At 32.4% G+C, this 18,433-nt stretch overlaps 2 protein-coding genes across 3 annotated transcripts in view; both read left to right on the top strand.

Moving 5' to 3' along the window:
* Positions 1-475: 475 nt before the first annotated feature.
* Positions 476-9,099, top strand: LOC143084290 (uncharacterized). The gene is made up of 7 exons (XM_076260701.1): positions 476-496; positions 1,459-2,228; positions 2,565-2,733; positions 4,086-4,195; positions 4,910-5,012; positions 5,634-5,879; positions 9,095-9,099. The coding sequence occupies exons 2-7, from the start codon at positions 1,461-1,463 to the stop codon at positions 9,097-9,099; spliced, it is 1,401 nt and encodes a 466-aa protein (XP_076116816.1). The 5' UTR covers positions 476-496; positions 1,459-1,460.
* Positions 9,100-13,471: 4,372 nt separating this feature from the next.
* LOC143083855 (bridge-like lipid transfer protein family member 3B) overlaps positions 13,472-18,433 on the top strand; it is a 69,879-nt gene continuing 64,917 nt past the window's right edge. For both annotated transcript variants that reach the window (XM_076260234.1, XM_076260233.1), the window contains exon 1: positions 13,472-13,581. In XM_076260234.1, coding sequence (XP_076116349.1) covers positions 13,538-13,581 — 44 coding nt within the window. In that variant the 5' untranslated portion in view covers positions 13,472-13,537. The remainder of the gene's footprint in view (positions 13,582-18,433) is intronic.

Below are 18,433 nucleotides of genomic sequence, written 5' to 3'. Positions count from 1 at the left end.
ATAAAGATCAATAGGCAGGAAAATATTTTTTAAGTATAAAGATAAAATTTAAACCAAAAAATAAAAGATATAGAAATATAGAAACGATATTCTGACCCCCCCCCCCTTTTGCAAACAAAAATAACCCCCACTCACAGTCGCATATATCGTCCGATTTCAGAAAATTAATCGTAAGATTATGCATTAAATGATTTTACTGCTTTGATACTTTATATTTTTTCCGCTTTCCTCGCTTACAATTTTCAAAATTGCATTAAAATTTATTGAAAACGTACATCACCGTGGATTACTTATTCCATATACAAAGCGTTTCTTTCCGTCGCGAAGTAAGGAGATAATTTGTGACGACTTCGATTGACGTCGGACGTCATAATATCTTCAGTAGCAACGTTGTTGTCGAGCGAATCAGTCTATATTTATTTTATGCACAGAGAACGAGGAGAAAAGAAAGAATAGCGTATAATCTAGAAGATGAATCAGGAAATTAAAGAGTTGAGTAAGCATTATTTATTCTTATTTCAGAAATTTTATTCTTGCATTTGGGATATATCTGGATATTAATCCTTATTTTAGAAATTCCATGTCTACTGCGTCTTTTTGGAATATATGTTTTTCGACATATGCAATCGAAACTTGTAATCATTGCGAATGTCACAAGATGCATTCAACATTTTTCGATTGTTCGTAATTCAAAATATATACTCCTATATCGTAATTCAAAATATGTACTCCTATGTATAACGATTGGTTTCAAATGTATGAATGTTTGTGTGTTCCTCAGCTTTGCGCATACGGTAGGAAAAGATCAGGGGTAAACAAAACAAACTATATATTTGAACACCCTTTCCCCGACCGTTTTCACCTCGGCCGTCTACGCGACTTTTAACATTTAGTTATACGATACTGTTTTAGATTTAGTTTTGCATTTAATGCTTTTATATGGAGATATGAAAAACCTTTACAATTAAAAGTATTATAAATAAGTGGCATTACAAAGAATATGATCTTTGTTGGTATATTTCAGGAAAGTTTAAGCGTCTAACATAATAAAGGCCTTACTCTTTATTTAGGGCAATACAAGTTATTAGGCTCAAATTATTTCCATTTTTGACGTTAACAATGAAAAAATATAAATAAAAAAACGGAACTTAGCGGTGATTTAAAGTTCGGCGGTCATAGAATTCCTATTCGGCACCATAGAGCCGGTTTAGATTGATACTTCTGTATATATATAAGAATAAATGAAGTGGAAAATTTTCTGATATATTACTATTAAGAAATGCTGGAAATATGGAATATAAAATTAAACTGAAATTTTCTTTGAATAATCGAACCTTGTCAAATTGACATGGGACAATCAAACTCTTTGTTAAAGTTGAGCTATAATATGGTGTTGTTTTGTTTTTTGTTTTTTTTGCCGTCAGCCCGACCTGTAATATATCGTTGTTCCATTTCCAGGTATGGATGAAGATAATGCGATCTTTGAACGCAACTTGAGCGGTTTTATCCTATCTGTATTACATGCTGCTTGGAGCGAAACGGAATCAGCTGCAGTGTCAGTTCAACAAACAATGAACACAGACACAGCGAGTGAAGAGGAAAGAGTAGCTTTCTTTGGAAATGCCAGAACCAAAGAGTTTGGGAGACTTTCTGCAACAATGAGAGAAGAAAACGATGAAGCAGAGAACACAGAAACAGCGAGTGAAAAGGAGCGAATTGCTTTCTTTGGAGATGCCAGAACCAAAGAGTTTGAGAGACTTACTGCAACATTTGAAGAACAAAACGCTGAAGCAGAGAACACAGAAACAGCTAGTGAAGATGAACTAATTGCCTTCTTTGGAGCTGCCAGACTTAAAGAGCTTGATAGACTAATGTCAACCCTGAACACACATGTCGACAAAGTAGAAAATCAGGAGATTCAAGCTAAACCTATGATTATAACAGAGGAGGTTTTGCCAAAGCAGGTCGAAACAGAGGCACTAGATACAGAAGAAACAGCTAGTGAGGAGGACCGTCTAGCGTTCTTCCAATCTGTTAGAGATGCAGAGCGACAAAAACTTATTGAAGCATTTGCAAGAGAGAAAAAATGGAAAGAAGAAAGAGAGGAGAGACGAGAGAAAAAAAGACAGGAACAGATCAGGAAAATGTTTGAGGATTTTCATAAACCAGCAGTCAGCCCATTATCGCCCTCATATGAACCAGGTCCATCAAACGAGCAGTATCATCTGGTATTTAAAAATATACTATAATTTTGCATCCTTTTTAAATAAATAACGAAAATAATAAATCAGTATGTATTGGTACGAAGTCCTAAATTTGAATCATTATATAACTGTTCCGTACGATCGCATCCAAACGAGTCGTTGTTGGTGTTGGTAATGTTATTTTTTTTGGATTTTATAATACATGTACAAAATCATGGTATGTAAATCGTTAAAAAGTTAATTCATGACTATGTCTATTCACTTGATTTCTAGAATGTTTGTTTCGATTTTGTAGAAAAAGAAAATGACTAGTGTATTACACAATGTTAATGCTAAATTATTGGTTTGTTTATTTTTAAGTATCCAAGCAGCAGCAATACTGAAAACAACATAATACTGAAATCCTCAGTCTCAAAACTTCACGAGAGAGTGAAAGCTTTCACCGAAGAACAAAAAGATCTCCAGCGAAAACTTGAACTATCACATGCTACAAACCCCAGAGCGGATACAGATGAAAATAAAGAAAAAAGTCAGTTTTATAATAAGTTATCTGTGAAATAGTAATATTACAAGTAAAGGCGTGTACTAGGAAACATATATTTTTTTTTATTATTTGGCGAAAAAATAAGTTAAGCTGAAAATTGTTATAATCTGGTCATACGCTAAATATATCAGTAAGTTTGAAGCACACTTTTTAAAAGAAATGAAATTCTAACTGATGTTCTTTATATTACTATTATAATATGAAAGCTGGAATTATCAACTATAAATGTTGAAGTTCAAGTTAGAAAGCAATGGCTATTTTGGAAGCTCAGCTGAATATCAACAGACGAAATAGGATCATGCATGGGAAACTAAATATAGATTTTTCATTTTTTTTAACCTTATAAGTATTTTATACGAATGACGAACAAAGGTAGTAACTAAATCATGACATTTTCACGCTTTTAAGATTTATTTAAACTCTAAGGTAATATATATAGAACTTTATTGTTTTATGTGGTTGGTCTTTGTTGTTGTTTTAAGGTGGTATTGTTCTTTGTATTTCCATCCGCTGGTATAATGATAGATTGGTTTTTTTTGATTTTTCAGTATTTTATGTCGTCATCTATACGCTTTGCATGTTGCATGTTCCTTTCCTTGTTTTACTCCTACACGAGCATTGTTCTAAATTGTATAGTTGTCTCTATATAATGATATATTAAACCTGCATCTTTCTTATTTCATTAATTGAAACAATTCAATTTTAATTGACCGTTTCAGAATCTAAAGCATCATGGGTAATTTCATTGTTCGTACCCCAAAGTGAAAATAACGTTACGTCATTGGTTGAATTTCCATTGTTTATAACGTTTTAAACCAATCAAAACGCTTTTGAAAATATTACCCAGGATGCATTAGATTCTGAAACGGCGAATTCTATTGCGTCTTTTAAATCATAATTACACATGCAACTGATATCGTTATTTTTGAAAGAAAGAAACGTGTTGAAAAAAAAAATAAAAGAAATATAGGAAAGCAAACTCTAAAACCCGAGCTTATTTTATTGCTTTGAAGCCGTCATCTATCGATGTTATTTTATTCCATTGTTTATTTAAAATCCATAACTGGGAAGGAAAAGTCCTTTATGCGATAAATTAGCTTATGCCCCCTCCCCTTTTTACGTATCCATAGAGAGTTAACTTAGTAAAATCAGTATATAGATGATATGGATCGACGAAAATAAGGTATTCAGGCGACCGAAACCCCAGAGGTTTTTACTTACTCTATTTGAATATACAAAGGGTCAGCAGCAAAGCATTAAACTGTTTTAATTATGTTTAAACACGTGACTCAAATACAAAGGTTGAAATACTTAAACTACTACATTTAATTTAATAGGTCATATCAGCATAAGAACAAAAAGTGATGCAGAAATACTAAAGGCCGACAGAACTAATGACGTAAAGAAAACAGGCCCTGTCTGGAGTTTTGTTAACAGGATTTTCAAGGTAAATATATGGACTCAAGTATATTCATTTGAACGTCTCTTTTAAGAAGATTAAAACACAAATTTGACTGCAAAAAAATAATTTTCCAAAAAGCACCACAAAATGGTAACTTGTTGGTGAAAAATTAAAAGAAGAGAGCTTGAGAAGTGAAAACTATATATTTGCGGAGGGATACTTTAAAATATTTCTTATAGAGAAAAGAATGGAGAGTATTGATTCAAATATATATAGACTCTTACATGTTAAATTCTAGCACTAAATTATCATGGAATTATATGTCTCGGCATACCAAAGTCCGATACTGGTTCTACCACATACTAGTTCACAAGATACACATGCAGAAGAACAAAAGTTTAGTTGAAACTAAAACTCTAGATCTATTGACTTATGGAACTTATATTTTTGGTTAGATAATATTGCTTGGTAGCATTTTTATTGTCATATAGTATATCCGGTTTCTCATTTTTTTGCCCTATATATCCCGTATCTCATTTTATTGCTTTATATATATCCCGTGTCTCAAATCAATACAGGTAACTGTATATAGATATAGGAAGATGTGGTGTGAGTGCCAATGAGACATCTACTCCTATCTCATTTCTTTCATATCAATTCTGTCTCGTTACCTTATCATTGACAATTAGATTTTTTCTAATAATTAAAATAATTGATATTTTATTTTGATGAAGAAATTGATTTTTTTTTATTTTTCAGAGAAGCAAATCGACGACAGCTGATATAAGTACTAAGCCTGTAGACCCAGAAGAACTAAAGCTAGATTTGTCCTTATTGGATGATAACAGAGAGAAAGAAGAAGGTAACAACCTAAATAATACTACTAACATTTCACTTATCAACTCATCAACAATATTTATCTTCTCGTGTGTTGTTGTTGTCGAAACATACCATGATATATGGATATTTGAACAATTTGAACAAGCCACTTTTTGCGCAGATACAAATACTGACAAAAACATTTTCTTTTTTCCTTTTAAAGATATTCTAAATAACACACTGCTTTTTTTTTTTTTGTAATTTGAAAAGCGTATCTGGTGAACTTTAAGTTTATAAATTATGCGTTGTAATAAATCATAAAACTGATGATGATGTCCATTTTTAAGGATTTGATGATCTGAAACAGAGGCTGATTTAGGGGGGGCAGGGGGTCCGCCCCCCCCCCCTTTTTGGGAAAAAATTGGTTGCTTATATAGGGAATCACTGAAGCGTGACGGGAGCGAGCCCCCTCTTAGGCAGTCAGTGGGTGCCCACTTATAAAAATTTCTGTGAAAATTTTAATTTCGCCTGTCAAACTTATCTTATTGATCGATTCTTCAGAACCATTTGCCATATGATCTAGGATCGACCGTTAACTTTGTATTGATTCAAATACAACACAACTTAATGTTATAACTATAAATTCTTATCGTTTTTTCTTTAGACCAACCAGATACAGCAAGAACATCGAACAGTGAATGGTGCACACTCAGTGATATAGAGGAACCACCCAGACCAAGACTTAAGCCATTTTTTACTCCACCAAAAGAAACACATGAGACAACAGTATCAAAGTCCACAAGTCATAAAGTCACTGAATCAATGAACCAGTTTCTGCTCAATGAACCAACCAAATCAGATCCGACTGAAATACCAGTTCACAGTGGTCACTGGGGTAAAGCTGATGACCGTAACTGCATTCACGGTCATCCCAAGATGTCGGATGAAAAATTAGGTCAGTTTCTTTATTGTCTGTTTAAGTGTTTCTAGATCATTTTCTTTACAAATCATACATTGAAACGATGAAAATTAATAAAAGAATCACTCGGAAATCACTAATTACTTCCGAGAAATGTGCATAAAACGGGAATTTCGATTTGAAAAAATCGTGAAGATGACCGTAAATCACAATCGAGATGACCGTAACAGAAACAGCGATTCATAACAAGGGTGACCGTAATTGGTTTTAAGATGACCGTTATTTGTAAATGATGACCGTAACTTTTAAAGGATGACCCTCAATTCTAAGAAATATCCGTATTTATATAACTACCTTTTTGTATCAAATGATAAATCGTGTTGGTATAAACATATTAATATGAGAGTATTATCCTATAGGTAGAAGAAAATAAGACGTGCTTCAAATTGCAAAGTTTACCATATGTATCTTTTTTTTTACGGTAGAGGGTTTAATTTTTAAAATGAATTTGCAAAAAGACATGCAAATAAACAGGTAGGGAAAACATGCTACAAAAGCGCGATAAAATGACACCTTACAAGTATAATGTAAAAAATGCGGTGCACAGCCTCCAACTACAAAGATTTTTTTTTATTTCTAGGATTCCTTTTAATGCATTATAATAAATACACATTTTTAAAAATGCCAATGCATGTACACCCATTGATATTATATCGTCTTCCATTTTGTGCAAATAAAATCACAGAAAATATTTTGAAAACATCATACGACTAGTGAAGGTGAGCTTCAGCAAAGTTTTGTACGAATAGCGTATCACAAGGCGGAACGTTGTCAATTTGTATATATACAGAAATGTTATTCATACAGTCAGGATTATACTTCGTCAAAATTATCTCCCCATTACGCCAGTTCATGCTCATAACAATCGTAGAAATTGAAGACATTGTAGGGATGACGCTCTGCCAATTTTGCTCTTGAAAACTGACAAATTTATCCACATAGCACCATTATGATCCGTTATATGTCAGTTGTATTTTAAAAGACAAATGTATCTACTAGCAATTGAGCATTAGTTAATGATCTTGTCTGTACTTAAAAATATTGTTTGATCGGATGTCAGGTGGAATTTTCGAAAATTCTGAAGCATTTAAAAAAAAATTCTAATTAAATATTTCGTGGAAGGGCAGTCAGACTAAATATTTTCAGTGGTTGAAGATTATAAACCCTAGTTATCACACACAAGAAAATCATATTTTTTCGAAAATATTCATTTTCATCGTCCAAATTAAAAGACTGTCGTCAAGAACTTTTAGAAAAAAAAATAGCTATTCGAACACACCCACTGTTTTTGTGATTCATTAGATAAATATTTCACTTGACCCATATATTCAATTTTCATCTTTTGTCATTTTTTTACGTTATAAAGTCAACCTGTAGCTTTGATATATAAAAATGATAGAATCTGAAGCGAGATGCTATATCAAATACTCTTGCTTTTTACGTTTTAAAGACAAAATATACACCTCAAACATGCCCCAACATAAAAAGGTGCACTCGATTTTCTCTTTTCGATACAATCGTTACCTATTTTTGGGAAAATTTCTTGATTCACATAATGGAAGGGCAGACACGAAAATTTCTGAACTAAAAGATTTATATGTTCTCCGTCCCTCGTTAAAAAATAAATAAATCGGAGGTTAAGCATTTTCTACATCCCACTTATGGATACCCATGTCGTCGACTTGACATCTTATTGTTTTGCATTACTATGTAATAGATTAATTGAAAACTTATGCAAATGGAGTTTTTAAAATAAAACACTTCGTAATTGAGAAGAAAATTGTCGTTGTATTTGTTTCTATTAACTTTTAAAAATTTTGTCACTACAGTTAACATTACAGTAAACATTTATCGCCTTCTCTAACAAAGAGCTTCGATTCTTTTGTTCTATTTCAAGAGTGTTTCCGCCTGCATATATCAAGACAAATTAAGATTTTAATCTGCTTGCTCTGGAACCATACACATGGGCTCGATTACCGAATATCCATTTGTATTATTAATGTTTTGTATGCTCCATTAATTGGCATTATGTTTTTCTGGTCTGTGCGTACGTTCGTCCGTTCGTCTATTTGTTTGTCCGTTTGTCCAGCTTCAAGTTAAATCAAACTTAGTACACATTTTCCCTATGGTATGATCTTTTTAATTCTAATGCCAAACAACAGTTTTATCCCATTTTCATAGTCCACTATACATAGAAAATGAAAGTGTAGATGAGGCATTCGTGTACCAGGGACATATTCATGTTTCTTCAAATTTTCGTCGTATCGCTGTCAATTTGTGTTAAAATTTTAACGTCGTTATCAATAAATATTTCATTGTTTACGAGAAATATGCAATTTACTATCATTGTCATCAATCTCAAATACGGCCAATTATATTATAGTTTAATAAAAGAAATTTATTAAACATATTTATATCCGCCAACCGAGCCCCTATTGAGATCGACAAACTCAACAAAAAGCTTTCAATACAAATACGGATATTTCATAGAATTGACGGTCATCCTATAAAAGTTACGGTCGTCCTATATAAATTACAGTCAGTCTTTACAAATTACGGTCATCCTTTACAAGTTACGGTCATCTTTTTACCAATCACGGTCATCCTTGTTATTTGTTACGGTCATCTTGAAAATATTTTGATTATGATTTACGGTCATCTTCACGATTTTTTCAAATCGAGTTTCCCGTTTCATGCACATTTCTCGGAAGTAATTAGTGATTTCCGAGTGATTCTTTTATTATTTTTCATCGTTTCAATGTATGATTTGTAAAGAAAATGATATAGAAACACTTTAACAGACAATACATAAACTGACCTAATTTTTCATCCGACATCTTGGGATGACCGTGAATGCAGTTACGGTCATCAGCTTTACCCCAGTGAGTGGTTCTATCGGTAGATTTCAGCGTTTTAGGAAACAGTTTAAACGACTTTTCTGCTGCTGCTGTAGCCAGAATGTTGAAGACAGAGATACAGTTTGTTCTTGATTTTTATGAGATTATGATTTTTGTTTTATTCACTTATTTATTTGTTCATTTTTTCTTTTGTTCACTTAGTTATTGATTATATTTTTGTTATTAAAATTTTGTTTTGTTTTACCCGGTGTTGTTTTATAGTGTTATAGAAATATATCTTAAAATTAGAATGAGAAGTGTCATTTTGTGCTACACAAAGCTCCACTCGCAATTCAAAATATCGGATAACAGGAAGCCAGCCGGAAGCAGGAAGCAGGAAATAGATTTTAAAATAATTCCTGTATTGACTGTGGAGCAGATGAATAGAAAATAATATTTATTTGAACTACATCAATTTGTAAAAAAACCGGATCCAGAATTTTCATAAGAATATATAGCCGCAACAATGACCAAGCCCATACCATTTGGTCAGCTTTTAAAGACCCTCAGAATAACCAATGTAAAACAATTCAAACGAGAAAACTATAGTTGTTAATTTCTGTTTCATTTGGTCTCTTGTGGAGACTTGTCTCATTGGCAATCATATCACATCTTTTTTTTTATATTAATGGCCTTGTTAATGAACAAACAGTGAACGGAAAAACAAAACAAATATGTAACGCAACAACAAACGACAACCACTGAGATACAGGATCCTGACTTGGGATAGGCACATATATACAGAATGTGGCGGAGTTAAACATTTTATGGGGATCCCAACCCTCCTCTAACCTGGGACAGTGGTGTAACAGTACAAAATACTTATAGGAACGAACTATCAAAATCAATTGAAAAAGGTTCCACTTAATAGATAAGTACAAATAGAAATACATCTAACAAAAATACAGACTGGACGTGGCCGGGTACTTAAGTACACCCAAAGACATATATACATGTGTATATATGTCTCTGGTACACCCCAACAACTTAAACATGTTAAAGACACTAAGTAAAGATCTGAGAGTAATCGCAGTTATTGACAGCTAGTACAACGACAATAACAACCATCAAAAAAAAAAAAGACTAAATAATAAATCAACATCCATTTGGTGAAATGAATTTAATGCAAAGACGTCATAAACAGTCTAAAAAAAACATGACTTTGACGGTGCCATACCAAGAGTTTTTTTTTGTCACAATGATGAATACAATGTTATTTCTTTTTTTTTATTGTTTGTCTTTAAATGAAGCAAACTAATATGCCATTTCAAATCATAAGATTGGTGCAAGGACATGTCAAGAAATTTGGTCTGTTTTCAACTTGGCCTTAAGTATCATTAAAAGATAAGCTGATCTATGAACCCTTTAAATTAGGTCAAGGTCATTTACTCGAAAAATACCTTATTTTTTCCTTTACAACAAATATGTTATTTCGCTGACATAATGCTAATATAATCGATCAAATGTTTGGAATTTATGACTTCAATATAATAAAAAAAATGGTGGATGGGCTTTCATGGGAAAAATATTTTGTTCAATATTCAGATGTAAAAATGTTTGGTATATTATTAAATTCGACTTATCATTATATCTACATTTGTTGCCTGTAAAAAGAATACGTGCAAATAAAATTGTAAAAAAAATTTGATCCCAATTGCAAATGCGACTGGTAAATTTAATGGGCCATTCCAGTTAATGTCTGCTAAAGGGGGATAGATGGTCCTTTCTGAGGGATGTAAAATTTATACATCTTAGGGGTGAAATTTTGGATTTTTTTCATCTGACACATACACTTATACGCAAAAAACTTCTGAGGGTCTTGCAGGAGTAAATAATTTTCAAGGAAAAAAAATAATTACATCTTAGGGACGACAAGTACATCAAAAGTTCAATGTAGGATAAAAAAAAAACTTAATAGTTTTTTCACTGACTCCTCCACCCCCCTCTTAACTTAATTTGGGAAAAATTGATTTACCTATATGGATGTAGGTAAAATCGATTTTAGATTAACAAAACTTGCAGCAATGTTGACCCACCCCAAACTATTTGATTTAAGTTTTTTTATCCTACGTTGATCTTTTGATGTCGTCCCTTAGGGGTTACAAAAATGTCTAAGTCAGATCTTAGGGGTGCTTTGGTATGTTAACATTTTCGTATCATGCATTATCTGGTATTGTATTTAAAATTCTTATGGGTACAATCCTTGCAGTAAAAAATTGTGATAAGTACAAGATGAAGTTCTTAAAAACCGAACAGGACCAAATAGTATATAGCCAAAACAGGGCACGATCATATTCAGAGGCGAATCAAGTTGGGAGGGGGCGCCCCCCCCTTTTGTGTGAAAAAAAAATGGTTAATTATATAGGGAATCACTGAAGCATGACCGGAGCGGGGTCCCACTTATGCAAATTTCTGGATCCGCCACTGATATTCCTTAATTTCAAATGATTTAAAACAAGAATGTGTCCATAGTATACGGATGCCCCATCTGCCCTATCATTTTCTATGTTTAATGGACCGTGAAAGTGGGGGGGGGGGGGGATCAGTCTAATTTGGCATTTAATAAATTAGAAAGATCATATCAAAAGGAACATCTGTATTAAGTTTCAAGTTGATTGGATTTCAACTTCATCAAAAACAACCGTGATCAAAAACTTTAACCTCTAGGCTTCTTGCGACGAAACTCACCTCTAGGCTTCTTGCAACGAATCCTTCGCCACTGTCCTAAGGATTGCAGGAAGCAGGCTTTTATAGGACTTATCCGGTTACTTCTAGAATATGTGTCCATAGTCTGGGACCCTTACTTAATCAAGGACATTAACGCACTTGAACGAGTACAGAGACAAGCAGTGCATTTCATCAGTGGCCAGATTATACAAGCAGAGAGGAAGGTAGGAGACATGAATGCAATTAAACTTCCAACACTGGACAACAGTCGTCGTCACAGTAACTCACTTTTCTCTACAAGGTGGCCAGGGAGTTGATACCAGCTATACCACAAGACTCAGTATTAGTTAAAGAGAGACCAAAACGACAAATTAAATCAAAACTAAAACAACAAACATTGTAGATAAATTTGCTCAAAACAACAGCCGGTGCTTCAAAATTCCACCAAGTAAATCCGATCAATACAAACAGTCATCATCTTTGTAAGAACCATACCCGAATAGAATAGACTACCAGACAATCTCGTGTGTGCTAAGACAGTATTGAGAGCTTTAAATAAAACTTCGGTTGCTCTCACAACGTTGGACTAATTTTCCAGCGCCTCTATCCCGTTGCCACTGATGCCATATACTGGCCCTGCAACGTGTTTTTTCAGATTCAGATTAAGATTTAACCTGAAGCGGGACGGACGAACGGACGCATGGACGCAAAGACCAGAATTGGAAGAAAACATAACGCCTTTAAATGGCGGTCCTACTAAAAAGCGCCCGGGAGCGCCCGGGAAAAGAAAAAGCGCCCGGAGAAGGAAAATTAGCGCCCGGAGAAGAAAATTAGCGCCCGGGAGAAGAAAATAATAATATTTTATAACAATTTTTTTTTTCCTTAAAAAATAACTAATCATTGCTTGTTTTGTCCTTAATATAAATGGGGATATGTACGATGCTACATCTAAAGTGTTGTTGCACTTTTACATTTTAGATTTCAAAATTGTATATTAGTAAGTAAATAAATATAAATAAGAGTATATAGAAGAATCATGAAAGACATTGTCCTCGATCAAAATGTATATTTTGTTATTCAAAAATAATCGGTGCCTGAGGTCTAATATTTTCGCAACTGCATGGTGAACACTTTTTTATACAGATGCTGAGATAGATTTACTATATCATTTTATAAAACTAAAACTGCTTCAACATGTTCAATGGCTATGCTTATCAGGGTTTTAAAGCTTAGACTTAATTTAAACCAAACACCTGTTTTTTACCCCCTTGTTTTAACTACGGTACATGTATAGTACTGCTTTTTTTCATGTTCTGATTTATTATGTGTACCTCTTTTAATTTTTGGTTAAATTAATATTTATCTGTGAAATTTGGGTTGTCTTATACATTTTTCATTTTGATATCGTTTTTGAAAAACATGTCTTTTGATGTCTTACATTTTTTAAATCTTCCGCATAAACTGTGATCCATTGTTATCAATCTTTCGAAAAGTATTCATATATTATTGTTAAAATTGAAATATTCATACTTGTGTTTGTGCTTTATTACAAATGTCTATTATCTGAATTTGCAAATTAATTGTCTAAAATAAAAAAAAAATCAATTTTCATATCTTAACAAATTTGTCTCATGCCAATAAAATATCCCCGGGCGCTTTTTCTGTTCCCCGGGCGCTATATTTTCTTCTCCGGGCGCTTTTTCTTTTCCCCGGGCGCTCCCGGGCGCATTTTAGTAGGACCCTTAAATGGAGGCGGGGCAAATGAAGTGAAAGTGAAAGTAGACTCCTTACATCCGTAAAAAAGATCTCTGCAAAATACACAAATATTTTAAAAGAATGTTAAGTAATGAACTTTTATGCAATATTCCCCTTTCATTTGTTGGTATAATTCTAAAAGAACAGATAAAACTCTAAACGAGTTCCGTATGGTTTTATTATTATTTTCTATAACGTGAGCGGCTATATTCGGTCAGCAACCAGTTACCATGACCTAAAGATACATTTTTCTGTAAAAAAGGCCTGAAAATGGCTTCAATTTTAAAAAACCAAATTCTTAAGCATCTTTCAAAGTAAGTTTTTCTGACAACATAAAAAAAACCTGCATAGTAAGTCCCAGAATATGACTTTATAAACAGTGGAGTGTACTCACTGTGTAGTCTGTATCACAGGAGTCAGGAATCGGAAATTGTCAATTGACGAGATGGTTAATTTTACGTACATTACAAGTAATATAGATATTTATTGGAAGTTCTGAGTTTCCCTTTGATTCGTTAAGACTTTTTATCAATTCTTATACGGGTGGAATCAGAAAAAATGAAGCAAAAGTGTGACATGGGGGGTCCAATTTCAAACTTAATATTTTGTATTTCTTTTTGTCTTGCCCTATTACCAATACTTTAAATTTTATAATTCCAAAGTTTCAGGCCGAACGAAACAGACACATTGAATAATCTTAAATTTTAATAGCATACATCTCAAAAATATTTAACAGAAACCATACTACTTAAAAACAAGTTTGGTAATAAAACAGTCAAGAAAACATTGCTCAGACCTTTTCCAAATGAAAGTCAATATAAAAAAGAAAATTTTAAAACCAAAATTTCCATCTTTTCTGCTAAATCATATAATAACAATCAAATTGAATAGCTTAATTTGAAAAAAATAATAGTAACTAGTGATTGAAGTTTTTGCCAATAAAAAGAATCTTAATATATTTCAGTTACAATAGTAAACTTTTGAAAGCCCTGAGATTTTGTGATCATTTGCAAAAAACAAAATGTCATTTCATTGTACCGTTTTAATGTAATTGTATGTAGAAAAAGCCTTCTATTTTCAGTATTTTGTCACACTCCTGACATATTTTATAAAGATTGAAAAATGCTTTAAACTTTCACAAAAAATCACTAAACACATTACTATATCATTGATTTCAATTTCTGATATCTTTACCCATAGAACAGGACTTTCTTTTTAGGACCATTTAAAAAAACACAAAGAGAGGCACCCCAAAATGTCAGGAGTGTGACAACTGTCTTTAAACATCAACCAAAGAACACAAAGGACTTAAATGTTTTCTTTTTTTTATTTTTCAGAAGTGGCTATTCCAAAGAGAAGAAAAAAAATCATTACCACTGTGATATGTTTATATCATAGATGTGGGAGTGCATTATATATGTCAGGAGTGTGACGCTTTTTTAAGGCATTTTCTGTCAATTCATAATTTCACAAGAACAAGTTCCACAAGTTTCTTTGTGTAAGAAATGTTAAAACCAAGTAATATTCATATCATTTACCTCTTAAATGTGTTATTTATCATGATTGTTTTGGCACAATCAGTTTTAATTAGTCATTTTTCTATTTTTTGTGCACTGAGTAATGCAAATTTATCAAAGGAAATAAGTGTGTACAACTATAATATCATATAGGAAAGTGAGGAAATGAATTTTGTACAAAATAGAACAATTATTTTGATTTAAAATGGTATATTTAAAAAGGATTAACCATTCAGATGTAATTCGTCACACTCCTGACATGAATTTAACAATATAAGAAAAATATGAAAATTAGCTTTATTTTTAGGACATATAATTGAAAGACAGCTAGTAAAATGAAGAAACTTTTGGTAAACCTTCCATTCCTTAAAACATCTACCAGATTTGCTGAAATAAGCAGGGCAAAATTTTCTAGAAGAAATGATTCAAAGAAAGAGACTTCGAATGAGAGAACTCGCAAATACTGGCTGAATCTGAAATTAAAAATTGATCAGCGGAAGTTAAACCATCTTAAAATAAAAACCTATAAAACCAAGCTAACAAAAAAAAGCTTAAAGAAAGAAGAACTTCAAATTCCAAATTTTATAAACAATATAAAGAAAAACAAAGGCAGTGGCAGAGAAACAGTAGAAAAAAAGGAAGAAAGATAAAAAAGAAGTTGGGTTGAATAAGGACTTAGAATCGAACAAAAACAGCTCAAAAATTAAAATGAGCCAGATCTGTGACTGTGTCAGATTCCAGATCTACAGTGAGAAAACCTGCACAACAAACAAGAAAACAATTGCCACAAAACAAAAATGCTTATAAATGATCCCTTCTAGAAGGCCCTTCTGGGTGTAGCATTTTTTATGATGTTTTTCAAAGAACTCGTCCAAGCATTTGGGTTTTGTGGCAGTTGTTTTCTTGTGTGTTGTGCAGGTTTTCTCACTGTAGATCTGGAATCTGACACAGTTACAGATCTGTTCTCATTTGAATTTTTGAGCTGTTTTTGTTCGATTCTAAGTCCTTATTCAACCCAACTTCTTTTTTATCTTTCTTCCTTTTTTTCTACTGTTTTTCTGCTACTGCCTTTGTTTTTCTTTATATTGTTTATCAAATTTGGAATTCAAAGTTCTTCTTTCTTTAAGCCTTTTTTTGTTAGCATGGTTTTGTAGTTTTTTATTTTGTTTAAGATTGTCCAACTTCCTCTGATAATTTTTTAATTTTATATTCAGCCAATATTTGCGGGTTTTCTCTTTCCAAGTCTCTTTCTTTGAATCATTTCTTCCAGATAATTTTGCCTGGCTTATGTCAGCAAGTCTAGTGGATGTTTTAAGGAATGGAAGATTTACCAAAAGTTTCTAAATTACTAGCTGTCTTTCAACTATCTGTCCTAAAAATAAAGCTAATTTTCATATTTTTCTTAAATTGTTAAATTCATGTCAGGAGTGTGACGAATTACATCTGAATGGTTAATCCTTGAAACATCTTTAAATATACCATTTAAATTCAAAATGATTGTTCTATTTTGTACAAAATTCATTTCCTCACTTTCCTATATGATTTTATAGTTGTACACACTTATTTCCTTTGATAAATTTGCATTACTGTGCACAAAAAATAGAAAAATGACTAATTAAAACTTATTGTGTCAAAACACTCATCATAAATAACACATTTAAGAGGTAAATGATAGGAATATAACTTTGTTTTAACATTTCTAACACAAAGAAACCTGTTGAACTTGTCCTTGTGAAATTATGAATTGACAGAAAATGCCTTAAAAAAAGCGTCACACTCCTGACATATATAATGCACTCCCACATCTATGATATAAACATATCACAGTTGTAATAAATTTTTTTCTTCTCTTTGGAATAGCCACTACTGAAAAATAAAGAAGAAGAACATATTTAAGTCCTATGTATTCTTTGGTACATGTTTAAAGACAGTTGTCACACTCCTGACATTTTTGGGTGCTTGTATAGAAGTTAATCCAATATGTGAATTATGCACCTCAGGATGTCTGTATAGCCTTTTATGGATAGCTTATACATGTATACAATAAATACTTACCAGTTTTACACACAAATACTCCTTTAAAATACAACCATAACACTTTAATTTAGAAATTATCAAATTTTGCCAATATTAATTTTTGGTACATACCTTTTCACAATGTATATTTATTTACATAATATTTGTGCAATGACAACACCAATCTATAATCTACAAAACCTAGTATTGAAGAATGACTATAAACCATCTTCATATACATGCATTCATCATAATAATTTTTACTCAACATGTAAATTATTAAAAAAAAATCCTGTCACACAAAAAGCGTCACACTCCTGACAAATTTGACATGTTTTTTTAATAAAACTTTTGGTTGGTACAAGATATCTAAATGAAATTTGGCTGCAAGTTAGCTGGTATTGAACTTGTTGGTTTGACATTTAATTTACTTTCCTAAATATAATGGGGGAAACAATATGCCCCAATATGTTAAAATCTTCATTTTTTCTGATTCCACCCATACTTGATTTTCGTCATTTCTAGTGTAGAATTGAAAAGAGGCACAAATATAATGTCAACGAACACTGAAACATGTACAATTTATGCCCACAGTTCTTGTGCTGTGATGATGCACCTCTGTTCCATTTTAGAATCCGTTAAACAGTGTTTTCACATTCAGCAAAATGTTCAGTGTATGCACTAATGCAGACAGTCCACAAGATTCCAACCTTTCATACTGCTTCAAATTCTTGATATAAGTTTATAAATCTTGACATCTAGGCAGACAGCTCTTTCATGTATATCTAAAATAGTTTTATTGAACCTGTTCTACTTTTAATAAATTTACCTGAAAAATGAAGTTTCACCTGTGAAGTCAGTCTTTGATTAATAGTTGACTCCTCGACATTGAATCATACCATCTCCTTATATGTACATGATGTGTATTGTACCTTCATTGCAATTGATATGTTTGGTCTCTGAGTGTTTGTTTAAAAGAATTGTGGTATGTTAAAGATGTAGCTGACATCTGTTTAGTGTTCACATACCTGCCAACCCTCACGTTTTGAGCGGAAGACTCCTCCTCAAATGGCAAAATTTGGTTAATCTCCCGCTATAAAAAAAGAGGCTTATAACACATTTTAGCATCGTTTCTTTACGTTTCCTTGTTGTGATAATTTTTGGCTACTCAAGCGTGTATTTTCCTGTTAAATGCTTCTATTCTCACATCATCATTTTATGACCTCTGGAAGCTCATTCATAAAAAAAGCATACTCTGGAAGCTCATTCATAAAAAAGCATATGACATGGGTGTAGGATTGGAACAGCCCAGGCAATATATTCATATTTTACCACAGGTGTGTACTCAAAGCGTTTGAAGGACGTCATGTTAGAATAAATCACAATCCCCACATTCACTGTGAAAAATAACCACTGAGAGGGATTTTAAAATAAGTCGCTTTGCATGTACTGTATCAATTACATAATTTTGTTTCAGTATTACAATGTATTAGTTAAATGATTTTTTTGTAATTGAAAACAATTTTCTTGCATTTTTTATTCACAATAGGAATTGACAATTGTATAGAATCAGGGTTTCCGCTGGCGGTCGCCATTTTCGCAATTTGCGAAAAAATAATAATTGTGGCGATTA

This window comes from Mytilus galloprovincialis, chromosome 7, assembly GCF_965363235.1.
Source record: "Mytilus galloprovincialis chromosome 7, xbMytGall1.hap1.1, whole genome shotgun sequence".
Classification (NCBI taxonomy): Eukaryota; Metazoa; Mollusca; class Bivalvia; order Mytilida; family Mytilidae; genus Mytilus; species Mytilus galloprovincialis.
The sequence above is the reverse complement of the archived record's forward strand: the minus strand, read 5'-3'. Positions and strand labels throughout refer to the sequence as shown.

Coding starts and splice junctions, on each gene's coding strand:
- LOC143084290 (XM_076260701.1), top strand. CDS start 1,461: ATGGATGAAGATAATGCGATCTTTGAACGCAACTTGAGCGGTTTTATC. Junction 4,196..4,909: donor TTGTTAACAGGATTTTCAAG/GTAAATATATGG, acceptor TTTATTTTTCAG/AGAAGCAAATCGACGACAGC. Junction 5,013..5,633: donor TAACAGAGAGAAAGAAGAAG/GTAACAACCTAA, acceptor TTTTTTCTTTAG/ACCAACCAGATACAGCAAGA.